At 42.6% G+C, this 21,170-nt stretch overlaps 3 protein-coding genes across 4 annotated transcripts in view; 2 read left to right on the forward strand and 1 right to left on the reverse strand.

Annotated features, from left to right (window-relative positions):
- hiw (MYC binding protein highwire) overlaps positions 1-21,170 on the reverse strand; it is a 315,026-nt gene that overhangs the window by 115,943 nt on the left and 177,913 nt on the right. The window lies entirely within an intron of this gene.
- The window catches only part of LOC109030757 (uncharacterized), a 66,713-nt gene that overhangs the window by 42,168 nt on the left and 3,375 nt on the right, over positions 1-21,170 (forward strand). The window contains exons 2-5 of the mRNA XM_019041876.2: positions 15,548-15,973; positions 17,495-17,787; positions 18,580-19,451; positions 20,765-21,024. Of these exons, the coding sequence (XP_018897421.2) occupies positions 15,548-15,973; positions 17,495-17,787; positions 18,580-19,451; positions 20,765-21,024 (1,851 nt within the window). The remainder of the gene's footprint in view (positions 1-15,547; positions 15,974-17,494; positions 17,788-18,579; positions 19,452-20,764; positions 21,025-21,170) is intronic.
- Positions 5,695-7,381, forward strand: LOC109030758 (uncharacterized). The gene is made up of 2 exons (XM_019041877.2): positions 5,695-6,028; positions 6,728-7,381. Exons 1-2 carry the CDS (start codon positions 5,734-5,736, stop codon positions 6,805-6,807), a joined length of 375 nt encoding a protein of 124 aa, XP_018897422.2. The 5' UTR covers positions 5,695-5,733; the 3' UTR covers positions 6,808-7,381.

Raw genomic sequence — 21,170 nt, forward strand, 5'->3', positions numbered from 1 at the left:
TCCCTTGTACTTTTATTCCTTGACTTTGTAGATGATCTAAAAAAAAAAAAATCAAAATCTCGATTTAAAGAGCGGGTTTGGCGGTGTTTTGGCTCCTGCAGTCGGGCTGTTTTACTCTGAATCACCTTGTATAGAGATGAAGAAAGTGTTCTGCAGAAATATTACTTCTCTCGTTTCTCTCGCTGTCAATCAGAGATGTTGCTACTTCCGAGTGGCTAGGCTAGGGTTTTCACTCTCGGGGACTAAGGTTTGATCCTGGCCACAAGCGCCTGAATTTTTACGAGATTGCAAATTTTTAACCCAAAGATTTGGTCAATGTAATCCAAAACAAAAACCAACCAAATAAAATTTACGGCCCGTTTTGGTTACTTTAAGTTCTACTTCCCGTACCAAAAAAAAAGTCGGGCACTTTTTCTTACTGTACGAGGTTATTTCTCCGCGTATTACGCTACCTTGCTCAGGAAGAACGCCGTATGAGCCTCTCAGTGGCGTGGCGACCGTGGCATGCTTCCATATATATCGATATTTCTCCATTTGAAGATTAGGTAAAAAATCGATGAATAAGGTGTTCGTTGCGAACACCCTGATAATCGATCCTGTTCCACAGGTTTACATGGCAGATCAGTCGACATATCGCAAAGCACGCCCACGCCACTGGAGCCTTTAAATGTTACCATATTTTCTTCGATAAAAAAAAAAAAAACAAGCAGGAAGCTCCAACGCATTCGCGTCGGAAAGCGGCTCTGGCGACGGTAGTTGTTACGCGTTTACGGTTTCCTTGGTAACCTTTGTTTGCTATCAGCTGATGTCGAGTAGTATGACTAGGAAGCTCCAACCACGGCATTCTTCGAAAAAAGCGCGAAAACTTATAGATTTGAATTTTCAAATTTTAAACGTTAAGTACATTTTTTCCAGTGCGAGATTAAAGCTCAGACCCGTTTTGAATTATTGACAGTATCACCATGATTCCAAAAATACACTACACAACATAGCATTCGCTCACAGGAAAAAGATATCAATTAAAATAAAATCAGTCCCCCCTAAACAGCAGAAAATGGCGCCGATTCCCATCAACCAACGCGCGGTCTCTCCAATGTAACATGGTCCAATGATACTCCCCAGCTGGGACCGTCCGGAATAGCAGCTCTAGTGCAAGCACCAGAGCCGATAATTACTTCGAAAATGTTGGGTATTTTCCTTCAAATTGTTTTAAAAAATGTTATCCGCAATTCGATCTAAAATATTCGAAAATTAAGAGAAAAAATAAACATAACCCTCTCCGAAAATTCATGTTTTATCCGGGGAAATTTGGCAAATCTCGAACAATCATACGGCATTCTTCCTTAGCGCGGCAGAACGGTCGGTGCTGAATTCCTGGAGGAAAAACTTGACTTACCCTTCATACTTTGAGCTTGCGACTCTGACATCACGGCGGCAAACGAGGGCATGTTTTTGTAAGCATACAGGAGAGATTTTTCCGGATCTGTGACTCCGGCCTTCTTGAGTGCGTTAATGGCATTTGCTCTGCCTTGGATACCTAACACGACGTACACGGGACCTCTCTTCGGGGGGCCTTTTCTTCCGGATCCGGAATGACGGCTTTCGATAAGGAAAACCATGTTGGAGATCAACCACAGGAGGAGCAACGTCTTGCTGTATGAACATCGGCGTTCTGTTGTCAGCATTGCGGAAGTTACGGAATTTACGTCTCGCAGGTTCTGGATCGCTCGGGTGTGCGGATGGGTCTGGAGCTTCAGAGCTTCGGGTTTCGAGTTAAGTACGCTGTGCTACTGTTTGCAAACGCTGACCTTCGCCTTGAAATTTATTGGCAGACAGCGTCAAAAAGTTAATCAAACCAAAACGACACATTAATCTCCGACTCGACAATCCGTCGAACAGAGACCGACAGCGATTACACTAGACAGTCACATTGTTTTTAGTTGATTGTTTATTCTAATACTGCAAAAATCCGGTTTGAAAAACGGTGGATTTGAGTAAGAGCAAATAAAAGTGAAAGTATTGACGATCACTTGTATGTTCACTATCGAGGACAAACTGAATGGGATACGCGACATCTCCATGAAATCCTATAGTCAACATTATTAGTGATACCTAATGATTTTAAATAAATACCCTGTTTTTGGAGGCCCTCGCGCCTCGCCCCTCAACCCTCCCCAGACACGCGCGCGAAGCGCGTTTTTCCGGTTCTTATATTAATTCTGGCTATTAAACTCTGATCAAAGCAAAACTTTAAACGAGAATTCACGGCTTGTCCGATAGATTTTACGCACAGTCCTGATGTTTTTTCTAATTTTTGGGAAACGCTTTAGAGTTTTAGCCTCTGCTTAAAATTTAACATCTGCTTTAAACATTTAACAAAGTGTCTGTCTTTAACCAGAGGTCAAACTCCTAGCAAAAGTTGACAGAGCCCAGCCTTACAGAATCAATTGATGCATGTTAAACTTAAAAACTTGACCGGTTGAAAAAGCAATCTGCGAGGAGACTTGACAACTAAGCTTGCCAGATGACCACTGATTTTTGAGAGGGGAATGCCCCGATGTGAGGGAGGGGGGATATATCGTGGTCCCCAGCGGAAACGGTCGGTTGTTGGCGGCCGCGCGCTCAACAACTTGGGACACGTTTTTCTCATGAACTTTGAAAACAGCTCCGGCTCATCCCATTACCAGACACAAGTCACTCGCGCGTTTTCTCTTTACGATTCCTTCACATCGTTTTTTTCTTTTTTTTCCATTCATCATTGAGGAAAATTCAATGGGTCACACTGGAAAAAAACAGATCGGATCTGGAGTCAAAACTCTTAAAAACATCGACAAAAAAAATATACTCTTGATTCAATCGGATTTAAGCTTAAATCAAGAACCAAGCCTCTTAATGTGAGCGGATTTCCTTTTGATTTAAGCTTAAATCTGATTGAATCAAGAGACCTTTTTCTTGTCACTGTTTTCAAGAGTCTGGACTCTAGATCCAATGTTTTTTTTTCCAGTGCAGTTGCGTTGTTCATTTTATTTGAATTTATTTTATTTTGCTAAATTGGTAAAAATGAGCCGAATTACCCAAGGCACAGGTCGAAGATAGTTTAAAAAGTACGACCAGTAAACAAACAAAAAACAGGTTATCACTGCTGATAAAGACAGCTTAGTTTCAGGACTGGTTTTTTTAAATGGACTTATGTCTGCCAAACGGAACTAAGCGCAGTATGACGTGAGCCCTGTTATGCATATATTCGTATGGGTCTCAGGGCTCACGTCTTAATACACAGAGCTCCGTTAGGCAGAAACATGTCCAAATTGTATTTAAGATATCAGGAAAATCCAAAATAAAATAGTAGAGCTCTGAACAGTATCCGGGGCGTTATTTGGACGTATTTCTATCAAACAGAACTGTGCAGATGGAAAAGGTGAGGTGTGCTCGTTAGTGCTCGAGCCATAAGAATGGATAAGAAATATAAAGCCCCAGTGACAAAGCTGCTGGAATTGCCCTTCGTCGACTTAAACTCATGATCTCTGTGCACAACGCGCTTGACCCATGCCCACAGCTCATGGAGTGTGCACATAGTTTCGTTTGCCAGAATGTAAAATTCCGATTTTCTAATTCAGCAAACGGAACTGTGTGCCAACTGAAAGCAAAACTCATGAGCCTTGAGCATGTGTCAAGAGCGTTGTCAGGGCCGGATCTAGGGGATGGCCACATGGGCCGCGGCCCATGGCGGCAAAAGGGGGCGGCAAATTTTGCAATTGTTTAAAATATAGGTATAAAAAAAAATCGGATTCAAAAAAAAATCACAATCGAGGGAAGGTGACAAAATCTCTCATATTCTGAGAGTATATTTCTAATTTTGTCGTCTTTCTGTGATACAATAGACAGCACCTTTCATTAATCCATTTAATACTAAGAGAGAAACCGAACACGAAATTTGGTCTGGAACGGCGTGGCGCAGAGAGCAATGATGACGAGGACTTCAGATGAAAAGGAGCAGCCCTCGGTGTGGTGGTCGACATGTATCACATATTAGCGCCTACAAGACTGCATGAATACTTCACGCATTGCGTCAAAGACAGTGCGGTCGCTGCGGGCAGCAGCGGGCGGCGTGAAACGCATAGCGCCTACAAGACTGTAGGAATACTTCACGCATTGCGCCAAACACAGTGCGATCAACATTGGTCGGCGTGAAACGCAAAGCGCCTACAAGACTGTAGGAATGCTTCACGCATTGCGCCAAACCCATTGCGGTCAGCGCGGCGCAGCGGCGGAAGTTAAAATTATTAAATCACATTTATGTTTGTTCTTTCATAATTTTTTCGTTCATTTCTTCAAATGGAAGGCCTCGTCCACACAGAGATAGGTATACGGAACTTAACTTTTGCGCAAAGTTTTGTGAACTTTTGTTAATAGTGTTGATAGGGTTTCCGCAAATAATGTATCCAACAAGAATGAACGCGTCTAATGCACCCCTCTCCCTTTGGCACGTTCACTTAATGGTTTTTATTGATGTTTCAAAACAAATGATAAGGGGGCGGCAAAATGCAGGCGGCCCATGGGCGGCAAGTTGGTAAATCCGGCCCTGAGCGTTGTACATGAATTAAAGTCGACGAGGGGTAATTGGAGCGGCGGCTTCGTCACTGGAGCTTTTTATTACCCATTTATTCTTACGGCCCGAGTACTAGCGAGCACACCCCATCTTTTTCACCTGCACATAGTTCTGTTTGATAGAAATACGTGCATTTGTGTTCTCAGTTTGCATTAAGTTGTCGTGCCCCAGGTAGCGTGAGGAAGGGGTCGACAAACGTAAGTCGAACTTGCGGATAAAACTCGAGCGGGATCCAGAACGGACGAGCACACGCGAACCGGCGAGCTATCAGGTGCTACGCGATCAGAAAGCAAGAGCCTCTTGCCGCATTCATATCAATGCTATTCTGATAAGGGTTGCATTGATAAAATGCACACGGCCCGAGAGTACACACACTCTTGACCAAATGCCGGTGTGCCCCAATATTGGGCCACTGTGGCATCCAGGGGGGTGCTCAAGACGATGGAGTCGTCATGGTGGACGCGGGGCGTACCACATAAGTAGATCATTTGGACCACATTTTGCAATAAGGAACCTCTATTTCTGGCTCATTTCAAAAACAACATATGGATTGCATTTTGCAAAAAGGAACCACTAGCATTGCAATGATGCTAAGTTTGTGCAACTTCATCCTTTGCAATAAAATTGCGGAAATTGTGAAAAACTATGAAATTTATATGGTAATTTTTGTCTTAAATTTACAGTTTTTAGCAAGTAAAATAGAAACTATTAAGGGATAATCGAGGTTTTCCTCCAAGACAAAAGAAGTTGCACAATCTTAGCAACATTGCAATGCTAGTGGTTCCTTTTTGCAAAATGCAATCCATATATGGCATTGGTTTCCCTACATAGAAAGATGCTTTTATGGAAGAGCCAGTGATAGTGGTTCTTTAATGCAAAATGCAATCCATTTGAGCTTTTACATTCAATCCAAACGATTTCGCAAACCTGGAAAAGCATTCGCATCCCCCGAAGGTCAAGAGGCTGGTTATCTGCACCGAGCACTAGCGACCGGCCCAGCACTCCCACCTCCACCCATCATCGCGCCTCCCGCGTGAAAGACGCGACGTCACGTTACGTCACGGAACCGCGTTCATGCGCAGTACGATGCTCATTGTTTACCGAGAGCTCTCGCGATTCGCAGCATGGACGGACAAGTGAGATGTCTTCGCAGCAAAGCGCTGCTGGTTTTTTGGTTGATTTGTGTTTCAGTTGTCTCCATCGAAATGGTGGAGGTGCCCGAATCGGGTTCCACCTCGGGTGTTTACATCGTGTACACGGAGCTACCGCAAGGTGAGCCGCGAGCGCACCACCTCAAAACGTTGGCGTCCATCGTCGGAAGCGAGCAAGCGGCCAGAGACGCTCTGCTCTACGTCTACACGCACGCAGCAACCGGCTTCTCCGCCAAGCTCACCAAAGACCAAGCCGCAGAGATGTCCAGTAAGTGATCCTCGATTAAACATAATTGGACTGTAATTTGCAAGTCGGAACCATAATTTCTGTCTTCGTTGTAGACAAAATATGATGAAGTTAAATATTCCTCGAACTCGGGAGAGAAATCTTGATTTTTCCGATAGAATTAAGTGGACATTTAAAGATTTCCATTTATGGTAAAGAATGTTCCGGTAAATCAGAAAAAAATAATGTAACATCGTGGATTGAAAAAAATGACCTACTCATGAAATGAATCAGTGAGAACGAAAACACATTAACTCGAAAAAATGAAATTAATCAAGACACACACAAAATTGCACAGCATAGGTGAAGAAGTTAGTGTGAGAAAAATATTTTTGGTGCCGAAAGACAGGTGCTCAAGGACACTTTAAAGGTCCGAGTTGGAATAGATGCGCTAACTTCAATGACATTTATAAAAATTGAGAATTTTCGAGTTACCAAGTTGGTGTGTCTTCATTCTCACTGATTCAAATGTCGCTGTACATGATTGAAGGGACTATGGTGGTACCTGTTCTCCAATGCAGCTTATGAAGTCATGTGTCATGATTTGCAGAGGGGGCATTTCTGAAGGCATTTCAGAGCCCATTTTTATATTCCAGTAGAATTGAACCCCCAGGGATTCATTTCTCTCATCATAATTCCAGAAGGTGGCACAGTAATGAATTCACGTTTTATCTGTTCCAGAGCAACCTGGTGTTCTTTCAGTCCAACCCAGCATGACTTATCAACTGGCTTCAGGCTCAAGGACTGGAGGACTTTTTTAAAGTTCATCCATTAAACATACCTAACGATTTTAAAGTTTAAAAAAAAAGTATCTTCATTCGTAACGTAGAAACACTCAGGCAAACCCCTTTAAAGATACTTTACGTCGAGGAGAAGATTGTGAAAGTCGTCAGAATTCATCTATAAAAATTGAAACACATTTTAGGACCCCTCGTTTCATTTTCGGGCACTCCAATCCTAGGATCTACTTATTTCTTCTGGAACGTAACAATGCAATCAATTCACAAAAGTTTTAATCTATTCCAGAGCGACCTGGTGTTCTTTCGGTTCAAAGTGATATGGCATCGCAGCTCTCAGGCTGAAGGACTGGAGAACTTTTTTAAACTTTATTTATCGCTCTTATTCTCGACGTTCAAAAATTGGATCGTAAGAAAATATCCTGTCATGTAAGAAGTCGAACCTGTTTTCTTTCCCATCAACAGCGACACGTTTTTCCATCTCTAAATTATAAGTCTTTAATTGAAGTGTTAAAAAAATTTGTCGGAATTAATATTAAGAACTGCTTTTGTACAGAAGGAATGAATAAATTGTTGATCTGTATTTTTTTCAATCAAAGTCTGTACTTGTTTCATTTGATTTTTTTTCGATTTCCCCGAATCGTCATTTCCTTCACAAAGGAACGTAACTCCGTTTCAATGTTACCAAATTCCCTCTCGCGAAGCGCATATTAACCAAGAAAATCTTGAATATTTCTAACTGAAGATTTCACTGATTTTTCCTCAGATTTCTTGCAAAAATCAGGAAATTTTGGATAAAAATTGCACAAATACGTTTTTGTAAAATAAATTGATTGTTCCAGTCAATTTGGCAACTGAAGAATTGAGTTACGTTCCTTCGTGCGGGAGACAACGAAATAAGAACCATGAATTTCGGCCTGGTTTAAAATTAACGTTTGTGCCATTAGTTTCCCCATGCACATAAGTGTTTTTTCAGATGAGTTAGAAATTATAGCTCCGAATTACAAAATGCAGCCCAGTTGGATTACATTTTGCAATAAGGAGCCACTGACTCTGGCTCTTCTACAAAAGCAACTTTCTGCACAGAGAAACCAATTGCATGTAAATATGTTGTTTCTGAAAGGAGCCAGAATTAGTGGTTCCTCATTGCAAAATCTGGCCCAGTTGTCGATTGTATTGAGCGATGCCTGAATGCCTGAGTGGTAAATCGACAATAAAGTCCGCTGTGCTTTTTAGCCGATACGTCGTATTAACCGATACACTAACATGTCATCTTATGGAGTTTCATATCATGATTCCGATTGAAACGAAACCCATTTGCGGAAGAGGAGCAATGTCGGTCTCTAGAAATTAGGCGAGTTACTCTCGGGGTTAAGTAACTTAGGTCAATTGATCACGAAGCCCGATATTTTAAAAGGGTACCGAATTCCTAATTTATGTTACCGCCTCGGAATTTCGAGTCACTCGCCTTCACTTGGTTCGGACAAGCCAGTATAGGACAGCCGAGAAAATGGACCCGAGATGCTTCCAGGACTTTATGTCCACCTACCTTTCGTCCATTAAATAAATGTTCACCGCTATTCATGTCCACTAAACGTTAGGTCCAGTCTTTATTAAGTCCACATGATTTAATGTCCAACCATGAATATGTCCAAAATTGTCCAAATTGTGGACATGTTATGTCCACATTATTTTCTTCTCATTTTTATGACAGGTAGTAGTAGTAAAATAATTTTATTTTAAAGCGGTGCTTTAGCATCTAAGGCCATTTACACCTCTAAAGAGGGCAGTAACAATAATAAATTTACATGGAAATATCACTAAAAATACAAAGGGTTGAGAGGAAAGGTTAAATTTTGAGATTAGTGGAGCGCATAAATTCAAAAAGTTTCACAGAATGAGTATTCAGAAGTAAATTTTTAAGAGAGGGTAAGGGGTAGGGAAAAAAACGTTTTCATGAAAGAAAGAAAGAAAGAAAGTAGTAGTAGTAAAACCACCTCAAAAATAAATGCATACTACTACTACCTTCATTCTTAAAAACATTTCATTCATGAAGCAAGTCATGAAAGAGAACAGACTCTAAGAGCAGATAAAAACATATGTTCATGTGTACACTGTACGGATATGATAAGATGAAAACCAAAGCGGGAGCCTAGGAAACGCTCTAATGCCAAATTAAACATTTTTCAGTAACAGGTGCAGTCAAAATTGAAAGTCCTCTATACCAAGTTATTTTGTGCGCCTTCAATCTTGTAGGATACTGTGCAACGCCTCCGACGCGAAATAGTTGCTTAAAGCGTTGCGGCGCGGCAGGCAATCAGCGAGACACGCGCATAGGCGCCTACAAACCTAACGGGATACTTCACGCGTTGCGCAATGCGTGAAGTAGCACGTTAGGTTTGTAGGGGCCAGTGCGCGTTCTGCGCTGCTAACACGCCGCTCCGCTCTGTGTTAGGCTCTAATATTTAAACTCGCGGAGTCAGCGTTTTTCAACTCATGATTTTGAAATGTTTGCACTCTCTGCATTGATTATTCCCTTTTAAAATAATGAAAAAGAAATATTTACTACTGGAAAATATAATGTGTTTTTTGTAAAGTGTCCAATGATTTCCAAAGCATTCAAGTTTTTCTTTTAATTTTTCAGAGAATTTCATTCACGACCAGATCTGAATCATCCGAAAATGCTAGAGAAAATATTCAAAAATCCACTATGTAAGAAATGTACACTTCATCGGAGAAAATTCGGCAACCCTCGAATTTCCATACAGCGTTTTTCCTCAGCACGGCAGTATAGCTCCCCGTTGCCGCTTTTCCGCCGGGCGAAATGGAGGGGCAAGGCCAGGGCGCCGTCCTTTGGCATAGCGGCCGTCTAGACGGGGCACCCCCAGCTCCACCCTCTCCTCCCCCCTTCCGCCGTAGCCAACCGAGTCGCTAACTCGCCAACTTGGGTCGTCATTCGTCATCTTGTTCCGCGACCGCCGCGCCGCGCCGTGTTCGACGCAACCCCGCGTTTTATTTTTATCGCCCCCCTCCCCCCTGGCCCCCCGATCGGAGCGGGGACCTAATTGATAGTGCTATTACAGCGTCGAGCCTCTGGGCGAAGCCGCAAACCACAAATATTAGGCTAACTCGCGGCAAGTGGAAGCGGGGGACTCGCCGAGTGATGGAGTAGCTGAACCCCAGCGCCGGTCCGGCATATTCGCGCTCTGCCACGCTAAGGAAGAACGCCGTATGAGCTCTCAGACGTTGTCAAGTTTCCTTTGTTAAAGTACGAATTTTCCGGGAAACATGAGAAAATGTTCCCTCAAAAAGATCAGAGAATTGTATTCGCAATCATACCTACATTATCTGAAAATTTCGAGAGGAAATATCCATGACTATCCTCAGAAATAAACATTTTATCAGAGGAAATGTGGCAGCTCTCGAATGTTCATACGGCGTTTTTCCTCAGCACGGCGGTATGGTGTTCAATTTAAACCGAATATATTTTCTTTATGTGCGTCTCTCAAGTGCTCTAAACTTGATAAGAGGAAAGAGGAGGGTAACTTGAGGGATACACTCTGTATTGCGAGGACATCCACTGAAATAAAAGGTGCTTGGCACAAGCATGATGATTCTTGAATTTGCCGCCAATAATTTTTTTTTATCTTGATTTAAGCTGAATTTTTCTCGGTACAATTAAAATAATGCTTGGGTTAAGCAAAAAAGTAGTTTGTATTAAGCAGCAAAATTCTTGATTTAAGAAAATATACTTCTTGGCGGCAAATTTAAGATTCTTTTTTTTTCAGTGTCGACAACGATGCCCTCGCAATACAGGGTGTTTCAAATGGAATCGCTATGTTCGAGGAGAGCATTATCCTACTTTGTTTTTATGCTTAAAGGACACAGACCTACGTCACAAAAGCGTTACAAGGGGGGAGGGGTCAAAAATGCCAAAAAAGTGCGTTACGTAATTTAAAGACAGCCCTTATTTCGCTTGCACTCCTTTAACACCGAGAGTTTAGGCACGTTGAAATATGGAGCTCTTAGAGCCGAAGAGGGCAGTCAATCTTTTAATACAAAAAAGTTCACGGCCAATCTTCAGATTCCCACATCAAACCGAAAGATGACCGGAATGTTCATAAATGAGCGTTCTTTTGCAAAATTGGGTAGATGTCTGCGAAAACTAGGTCCAATACAAACGTCGGGTCGTGACAATTGTAATAATGAATGTCTATCGCTTTGTCTATCAATTCAATAACCAGTCCATTGACCAATTCTTGTTGCGCAGACTCACCCGTTGTATTCGAAATTTCCTCTGTGAAAAGGTGACGAATTCCAAAAAGCTCGTAATGAGCTATGAAAGACAGCAGTAAAAGCCCTCTTCACGGCAAAAGTTGAATTTTTTCAAGAAATCAAGTTGAAAATCTCAGATCGAGACATCATCGTGAATGAAAAAGGAGCCGAAAACAGGAATACCCGCGCGAAAGCCATTACTCAGAGGCTGAGTAATTTATGCCGCCATTATTGTCAAAAACCGCCTTCAACTAATTCAGTAGAACCGCTGAGAGGGCCTCGCGTATTTCAGCAATTAATCGTTATGTTACGTGTTAATCTTCGCACCGCAATATTTTATGTTGACAATCTTGTTCACACGACAGCAACATTTTAATGAACCCGGGTAAATCCGATCAATCAGAGAAATCGCGATTTCAACTGCGATCACAGCAGAGTTTCCACAGTCAGGGTATACCGAGAAAACCGGGGATTGTCAGGAAATTTTAAAATCTCAGGGAAAAATCTTGAAATCACCTTCATTTGCTTTCTGGAATGGGTTTGACGTTTCAAAAAACAAATACCTGAAAACTATTAATGACTATGTCTTTTTAAAAATCTGGCATTTGCTCAATTGTCAGTGAATTTCACCAAAATGTGTCGGAAAAATCGGGGAAATGTCAGGAAATTTAATTTTCAAAATTCCGTGGCAACCCCGATCACAACGCCTCGTTAAGTATAATCGCGATTGAAAAATGGCATCAGTAGTTCCTTCTCTTTCGACAAAAATATAATTGAACTGGAATGTGAATTCTTCGCGAAATCGAGAAATTTATAGTCGAAGGTTTCAAAGTTGATCGAAGGAGCATAATAACGACCGGAGTTCAGCCAGCGTTATTTTTAACAGTCCTGATTTTGGTTTCATTATTTGAAAAAAATTTACGGAAAGGGAAAAAAATGTGTGCCGAAAACTGGAGAAAACTCGAGAAAATCACAATTCACGTTTTTGTATCGATTTTCCGTACTTTCTGATTTTGCCCTTTAATTCAGTTTTCCCTCTGGAAACATTGAAGATTATGAAACTTGCTTTTAAACTTGATTATGAACTTGAACTTTTTGAAAACATGTCTTTAAGCTTAGTCGGTTAAATCACTTCTCAAACAGAGTTTTCACCCGTATTTGTGCCGTGAAGAAAACTTAAGGCATAGTGATTCATAACGTACACAGCTCCGTAAATATACTAGCTTTGTTCTATTTTTCCTAAGAATTCTTGGACAAAATTCTGAGGGAAGAATTTTGGGAGTGAGTTGTGGATAGTAACAATAAAAACTTCTCCAAGGAGCTATGGAATCTCGAGGAGAAATTTACTTTTCGATGGACCAAAGCTAAATAAGTCGTGATTTCTCAACGTGCTCATAAATAACCCTACGACGTAGCCTGCTGCCGCACCTTCGAAAATTGAACACCAACGAATTTCAGGTGAATTCTGAAAAAAATTGATTTTTAGTGCTCGTGTAGCAACCGTGCGTCATGGGTGAGTTCCGATGAGATTGACATGTCTTCGTCCTTTGACCTTTGAATAAGCTCCCAGCTCAACAAAGATCAGATCTGCGTCTGATTGCATAACCTTATTAACTGTCGCTGGTTCGTGGTAATCCCCGTGATAAAGCTTTCCCTCTCTCTCCCCCTCTCTTCCACTCATTTATTCTTCTTGTTGTCCTAATTCTTACTTTCGTTCTTCATGTGTATAAATGCGAATTAAATACGAACTATTAATTTTTATTGGAAAAACTAGGTACCGTCTCAGGAGAACAATTTTCAATCAATAGAGATAATTTTTTCTGTTTTTTTTTTTTTTTTTTTTTGGTTTTCTCCATTTTTTTGTTATTTTTGTTTTTCCCATTTTTTTCTGATAATAGTTCGGTTGCGTGAGGTACATAATCATGCCTCAGGTCTTAAGATATAATTATTATTATGGATGATTAGGGGTGTCAGAGCATAACATGCCCTTTTTAAGGGTGGGTTAGAGTTTTGCGATTCATACAAATGGTAGTTCCATAAAAATCCAGCGTCGCGTCGTTGTCTGAAACCAAAGTATTCAGTTTATTATATTTTAACTTTTTGTGTCTTTCAAAAGATTCGCACAAGAATGACCCTTGGGAAGAATTCGTTCGCAGTTGCCGGTGATCGGCATTTCCGTTAGTCCTCTGAAAATTTCGTTTTTGGGCATATGGTCATTTTTCATCGCTTGAAGGGAATAAGATATCAATTTAAAATATTTTGCTAGCGAAGCCTCTTCATAAACAAATGGACCGCGTTCAGCAGAAAGGAACCCAGCCACTGCAGCCATTGCCAAATTTAACGAAGCAATTTAATGTTTTACAAGAGAACGTTTGCGAGGATTTATTTGAAAATTTTGAGGAATTTGCCTCGCACCATATAGAAAATTCACAGAATTTCGTGCAAAAATCTGCACTGCCGTTTTCATCTAAAAATTAGATTACTCGATTAAATTTGTCAATAGGTGATGTGGCTCGGTTCCTTTCTACTTAGCACGGTCCACACATGTCTACGAAGGATTCCCGCTGAGTAAGATTGGCATTTGCATTCCAAGTCTTGACGATTTTATGTTTTTTGTTTTTATGTCTCGGAGCTATAAAGATATGTTTAGTGGAGGATATAACAAATTCATAAAATCTAGGTGTTATTCAGAGCGCAAATCAGATGAATAGCCCTCGCGAAATCTCTCTGAAAAACGGACCGTAGATTCTCATAATGGCAACTGGGGTACAAAAATAACCTCAACCAAAAATTCACCGGAATAATGGAGGAAGCGTGACCCATTCTCGGAATCTAATCGTAAAGATAAGAATCTTTATCTTTTCGCTGGAGAATTGCTCCACTTTATTTACATGTCGTATCAATTCTACGTACTAACGAGCTCCGAATTTAAATTAAATCAATTCATTGGTGCGCGAATGATGCCTGCATTTGAAGAAAAACGTCATATGAACATTCGAGAGTTGCCAAATTTCCTTCGATAAATTGCTTATTTTTGAGAGGAGCTATGCATATTTTTCCTTGAAATTTTTAGGAACTTTATGCGAAATTGAGAACAAAATTATCTGAGAAATTGGGAGGAAAATGTTTAAAAATTTTCCCGGAAATTCTTAATTTACTAAGAGAAATTTGGCCACGCCTGAAGGTTCTTACGATGTTTTTTCTTGGCACGGCAGTAATGATCTAGCCACGGGCTATAGTGGAACGCTCATTAATTTTTCTCCGCCAAAAATATGGCTAAGTATCGGCGCAACAGAAAGAGTCAAGTATCGCGGTTGATTTGACGCTTTTATCCCACCACTTTATGGCTGAATGGTTCCGGAAATAAGTCGTGAGCGCCGCTGAGCGGTATCACTGAGATGAGTGAAATCGTTTGAATGTAGTAAAATGATAAAACCTTGTACTGGGAACTAGTCCGTATCGCACTAGATGTTGGAAATTGACACGTGCGTAAACAAGACTTGTGGTGTTTTCAAGGAAATTGCCTCTTATCAAGTTTAAGGCACCGGAGAGACGCACAATAAGAAAAAAATCTTCAGTTTAAATTGAACACCATACTGCCGTACTACGGAAAAACGCCGTACGAGCATTCGAGAGTTGCCAAATTCCCTTCGATAAATGTTTGTTTTTGAGGAAAGTCATGAATGTTTTTCTTGAAATTTTTAGGAACTTTCGGTGAAATTGCGAAAAAAAGTATCCGTAAAATTGGAAGGAAAACATTCAGTTTACCAGGAAATTCGTGTTTCATGTAAGGAACTTTGAAAACGCCTGAAGGTTCATACGGCGTTTTTCCTCAGCACTGCGGAATAGTTCTTGGTCCAGGTCACCGATTTCTTCGGTCACAGGAATCAGACGAGCGGTTCAAGTCACCACAGGTTTTGTCAGATCTACCAAGATTCGTATACCTCACAGAGAACTTCAGTAATCTGAGCCGAAGTTTGGTCTCTGCTTTCTCCATTAGACTATTAGAACCCCCCATTCCAACCAATATTATCGCTTTGTACTCCGTATGTCTTCTTCGTCTATCAATTTCAACAACCAACCTGTTGATAAATTTTGGGTCATCCTGTGTAGAGTCCCTTTATACTGAGAGTCAAGACAACACCCCTCATGGAGTCACAAACGGGAATAAAGATTACACAAATTGAACGTTTTTCATAATCTTTGATCGGCTCATTCTTAAATTCCTTTCTCCGTTCCTTCTCTCATTCCGTTTGTTCCTTGTCGAACCCGAAATTCCTCGGTCCATTCCAGAATATAATCTTTGCAATAAATTGGTGAAAATGTAATCTTTATTCCCGTTTATGACACTGTGAAGGCCTAAAATCCGGTTAACCAATCAGAAATGGATTCACATTGTCTTGACTCTCAGTATAAAGGGACTCTAATCCTGTGTAGTTACGTGTGCTTTCCGTGGCATTAACCTATGCCAACTTTCCTTCTGTTGCAGAAACTGGATGTGACGCCGAGCCTGATCCCTCGGGACACCGAGGACCTGGAGATCTCCGGGGGCTTGGAGGTTCGGATCCAGGCGAACGCCTTCTCGCAGCTCCACGGAGGCGGGCTCCGGCGGGTGGCCGTCTCCAACGCGACGCGGCTCGTCCTCGCCAAACACGCCTTCCACAACCTGAGCACCGTCCAGCTCTTCCTCAACGTCACCAACTGCCGGAGCGTCGTCGTCGAGACGGGGGCCTTCAAGTCGATCCAAGGACCCCTCGCTCTCCAGATCACCGACTCCGCCGACGTCGTCGTCCAGGGCTCGTCCCTGTCCTGGATCCTCTCCGTCCTCGTTCGCGAGTGCCCCTCGCTCAAGCTCCACGAACACGCCTTCTCCCAGGAGTCCCACTACGTCGGCCATCATGGCCCCTCCACGCAGGTGAGTCGAATTTTTGATTGGAAGTCTCTTTGTACAAGGAAAAAAGTTGCGGGGTATATAGACATACTGTCCGTTCCAGGCTCAGAGTCCAGAAGTGCCGGGAGCTGGAGCCGTCGTTTCGAGTGCTCCGGCCGGGTGCTACGCCCGGAACTTTTGGCCTCTGAGCTCGGAAAACGGACGGTATGTCTAAGAAGCTCGTAAGCACGGCCTCCATTGCCGGGGTGTTTTTTCCAGTGTAGGATTAGTTTGATCCAAACATGCTGTCAAAGATCGGGTATAGGAGGTCGTCTCTGAATTACGTAACACTTTCAGGGGAAAGGGTCGTTGCCAGTGTTACACAGCGTTACAGGGGAGTGGGTATCGGGCACAGAGCGAAGCGATACGTGACGAGTTTCAATGATTTTTCCGAGTTTTTGTAGAACTTTTCGTTGGTTGTCTTTAAAAGTTTTAAAGAATTTCGAAAATATTCACTGCAATACTTTCACTTCTCACTAAATAGAAATAGCTAATCCGTCCAATAAATGTAAGGTGGTATTTAGATTATTTTTTACCGAAATGGGAGAGGGGTGGCAAACTCTACGTAATTTTTAGTAGAGGTTTAGCACAGCGTTACGGAGCATTACAGGGGCATTGGTCGTGACAAAAAACCGCAACTTTAGCGTTACTTAATGTAAGGACGGCTCCTGACCAGGGAAAACTGGGCCGGATTCGTTCGGGAACGAAAACTTCAGTGGGCGTAGAAAGTGGTTAAGCTGATAAGAAAGCTGATTCTGATTAATAACTGTCATTTAAGCGTGACCACGAGAACGTCCTATTTATTACGTTCATAGAAAGGCACGGATGCAACTATTCGTGTTCGGCAGTCGTTAAAGTTGCCTATGCAAAAAAAGAAGGCGCGCCAGATTTCCTCACGCGCGTTGTATTGCTTTTGTTTCAAATCTCGATTTGCGACGTTGCGAACTTCTCGTCAAATTTTAATATTTCAAACGAAAACAGACAAAAATAATATCTTGGAATTTTTACTGATTTTCTTCGTCCTGTGCTGAGTGTTTTCTAAAATTTTTGAACAAAACTTTTACTGATTTTCCTATAAAAAAGCAAAAAAAAAAAAAAAACAGAATGAAATGGAATGATGACAAAAATTGAGGTATTTTGCGGTAAGAGGGTTTATGAGGCTTGAAATGCTGCTAAGACTGTGCAATTTTTATAGCTTTTGCAGCAGATGAAATTCAGTTACAGCGGTCGACTTACCTCCTTACAATTGTAAGGAAAAACTCGGAGCAGATTCAGGGAAAAATTCATAGCAGAACCGTCGGCTAAGTTACTTACACCCAAAGAACTGCGCTGCACATTCTTAGCTGCATTGAAAGTCTCATAAGTCCATTTGCCGGAAAATATCTCAATTTTGAAAAATAAATAAGAATCAAGACAGTTTTTCAGGGCTTTCACTGCTGGACACCAATGTGCATTTTTAAGGTATGCGTTGGATTGCCTCGTTTGACTCTTTTTTTTTCTTTTCAGATAATTTTGGAGAAAGTCGAGATAAAGGAGTTGCCCCGGAACGCTTTTATTTCGGCCATGATGGAGTTGAGAGTCGTCGAGAGTCATATCGGAGTCATCCGGCAAAACGCCTTCTCGGCAGCGAGCATCGGCGGAGTTACCATTCTCAACTCAAGCGTCGACACAATCGAGGAGAACGGCTTCAGCGACCGGACCGTCATCAGCCGATTGATCCTCCAACACACTCTAGTCCGTAGTTTAGAATCTAATGCCCTGAGGTCACCTGTATTAAATCTCGAAATTCAACATTCCAGGTGAGTTTCAGCTTCAAAAAATTTGCCTGTTGTCGCGTCTTTTCGAAGAGAGGTGCAAGATCTTGCGATACCCTTACTTTATCATTTCATTTCAGACACTGAAAAAAAATTCCGGCCGTGGATGCCGTACTCACGGGAGTCCGCGTCCCGGGCTCAGGGACCGAAAGCTCCGGGTGATAAGCCCGGAGCTTTCGGTCAGTTTTCGGTTTAACTTTCCAGCGTGTCTGTTTGAGGGGAAATTGTGCTCAATTGAGCTTTTTCCCGCTGTATTAAGATTTCCAGTTTCCTGCATGGGGTTTTAACGCACGTTGGCTACATTTCCAACTTAATGTCTTTACGACTCGTGTGTCTGCCGCAATCAGTTTGTAACTTTTAAATTAGTTAAGTTCTATCGTGGGAGAAACGACATGTTTAGATATAGTTACGTTTTGTCTCTAATGTGCTGGTTACACGCTCAAATTTCCATCAATTTCCGATCAAATGGTGACCGGTGCGCACCATCTACCATCAAATTTCTGCGGCCTGCAAAAATTTGATGGTAGATGATGGAGCTGTGGGGCTCATCCTTCATCTGATTTCCACACAACCGTGCTTATTTTAATCAACACGCTGTTTTAATTACTTTTACTCATCAATCTAGATAACTCTCAATTGCCATCTTGGTCATCACTTTGATCGGAATTTGACGGAAATTTGAGCGTGTAACCAGGCGATTGATCAACCCCATGATCGGACGTAACCTTCGAAAAGCTAATAAACCTTAAAATGTTTTTGGTCTCTCGTCTGTTGCAGGATAATTGACGTCAAACGTGATGCCGTCAATTGTCTCACCCTAGCCGTAGTGAAATTAACCTCAAACCAGTTCGACCACGTCCAGACGCGGGGATTCGCTCTGAGGGACTGGAACCGGATCTCAATAGACAACAACACCTTCCTCGACCTGGCCAGCAGCGCCTTCAAATCCACCCCGTACGACGAGCCCCTGACGAGCAGCTTCGAGCGCGTGCTCAACTTCACCGGCAACCACATCCACAGCTCGCAGCCGCACTCCTTCGACTTCGCCGTCCTCGACTTCTGGCGGCTCAACGTGGCCGACAACCGGTTCCGCCGGGACTGCAGCTGCCACTTCGACGCTTTCCTCACCCCGATCCTCAGCGGGACCCCCCGCGCCGTGGACGCCTTCCGCAACTCGAGCTTCTGCGAGATCAGCCGGGCCCTGGCCGAGTGCCACCGCCATCCCGAGGGCTTCGTCGCCGTCCGGGACTTCGTCGGCGCCTGCTCCAACGACAGCCACCCCGAGTGCGTTCCTAGACAACCCCTAGTTCCTAACGACGACAGCACGTCTTTCCTCAACTTGCTGCTCCTCGACAACGTGGACAAGCAGCATCTAGTCCTGGTGGGCATTCTCATCTTCGTGTCTCTCCTCCTGTCTTCGATCGTGGTGATCTGGAGCGTGCAGTGGGTCAAGAGCTCCAGGGTGCGGAGTAAGAGTGATCTCCTGAAGTCGTCCAAGTCTTTCAGCCGGTGCAGTCTCCTGTCTCGCTTCTTCTCAAGCGGCATGAACTCTGCGTCGTCGTCCTCGACGCATTCCATTTCCAGGATGTCCGTCCACGAGTACGCCGAGCTTAACCTGCAGAAACTCCACGAGGAGGAACTTGACTTAGGTACGTAATCGCCTTTCTTACTACAATACTTAAGTCAGCGCTGCCGTGGTAGCCAAGGGACAGGGTTTCTAGCATCAGGATTTTCCCGATTCTATCAGGATTTGATGTCAATCAGGATTTTATCCCGATTTCAACAGGATTTGAGGAAAAATCGGTCTTAAAATCAGGATTTAAGAAAAGTCAGCCGTCCGCTTATTTTTCGTTCATTATCCGCCATCCGTCTGTTAATTTTTTTTCCGCGAAAAATCAGGATTTGATCAGGATTCGGAAAAGTTATGAAATCAGGATTTAGCAGTCAAAAATCAGGAAAAATCAGGATTTCATCAGGGTTTCCCAAAATGAAAAAAAAACTAGACACCCTGAGAGAACAGTAACTGCAAAAATGAAGTTTTCAGAAAACGGACTCAGAAACGTTGGACCAAAAAAAATGATTGAAATAAGCCTCCGTTCTTTGTCAAATTGCCACTAATCATCCGAAAGACTCTCAGAGATCGTTTGGATGATTAAAAATCGACCGATTTTGTTTAAAATGCACAAGAAGGGTATTTTTCATTTTCATGCTAGGCTATTGTTAAGCGAGACAGCTGTAAGTGCTATCCTCTGCATGCTTTGGTGGTTGCGTTTTGGACACACAACGAACGCATTTTCAGGTTAGAAATTAGCAGAAGAGGGCGGCACTTTACTTGAAAGCACTGTTTTCGTTGGCTTTCTGGAGGAATGTCACTCACTGCTGTTTTGTCTGAAACGACGTCATTTTTCGCGCTTTGGCGGCTTTCGCATATGTCTCGTTTTTGTACAAATGTTGATTGTGCGTCGACTTCTGATTGGTGCACGTGATCCTCAAATTGGATAATTTTCACTCAAATGTACACGCAGAAGAAGAATGAGCGAAAAATCGTATAGTTACGGAAATTCAACTATGCACGGAGAAAAAAGATTCGAGTTGAGGTCATATAGATCTCTGAAGTTTTCTGATCACGCGTCCGAAAACTTGAGGTCGAGTTGCCGAAATTCAGGTCGGACATCGAGGCACTTCGGTATGTACCGGAGTACTTCAGATGTGTGACCCAAACCCTTCGGTATATATCGAAGTACTTCAGATGTCTGTCAGTCCGATGTCTGTGTGATCCGAAAACTTCAGAGATCCATATGACCTCAACTTCGGGTCCAACGCACGGAGTTTTTTTCTCCGTGTGGTGGGCCCAAAAATGACCCTTAACGATTCCCTTCTTTACAATTAAAAAGTTGTACCCGTTGCAATATTTGTTGTGTTTTATAATTATCGCTAATTTGGGTGTTGTATCTGTGTTCAGGTATACCTATGGAAGACAAGGCTACGCAAACGTTACCGGAGGGATTCACGCAAGAGCTGTTGCAAAGCCTGAACGAGAAGCTGGAGGACCCGGACGCAACGATGGAAGCACGGGTAATGATCATGCACCTCTACGACCTCATCAAGGTGGAGGAGAGCTGCGACAACAACCTCATCGACTCGTCGCTCGACGTCGAGCAAGTCTACGAAACCATCGGGCCCCCAAGGAGACACCGCCCCAACGCCACTTTCATATCAAGGGTTAGTATCCGTAACTTGTCTCTGCATAATCTAAGGCCTTGTCTCCACGAGCCGTTTCACGAGATTTGTCCCAGGGAAAAATCCCACTTACAAAGTTGGGAAAAATATTGAGTTAATCAATATTTTTCCCAGTACCAAGTATGGTA

Source organism: Bemisia tabaci, chromosome 3 (genome assembly GCF_918797505.1).
Source record: "Bemisia tabaci chromosome 3, PGI_BMITA_v3".
In the NCBI taxonomy this organism is placed as follows: Eukaryota; Metazoa; Arthropoda; class Insecta; order Hemiptera; family Aleyrodidae; genus Bemisia; species Bemisia tabaci.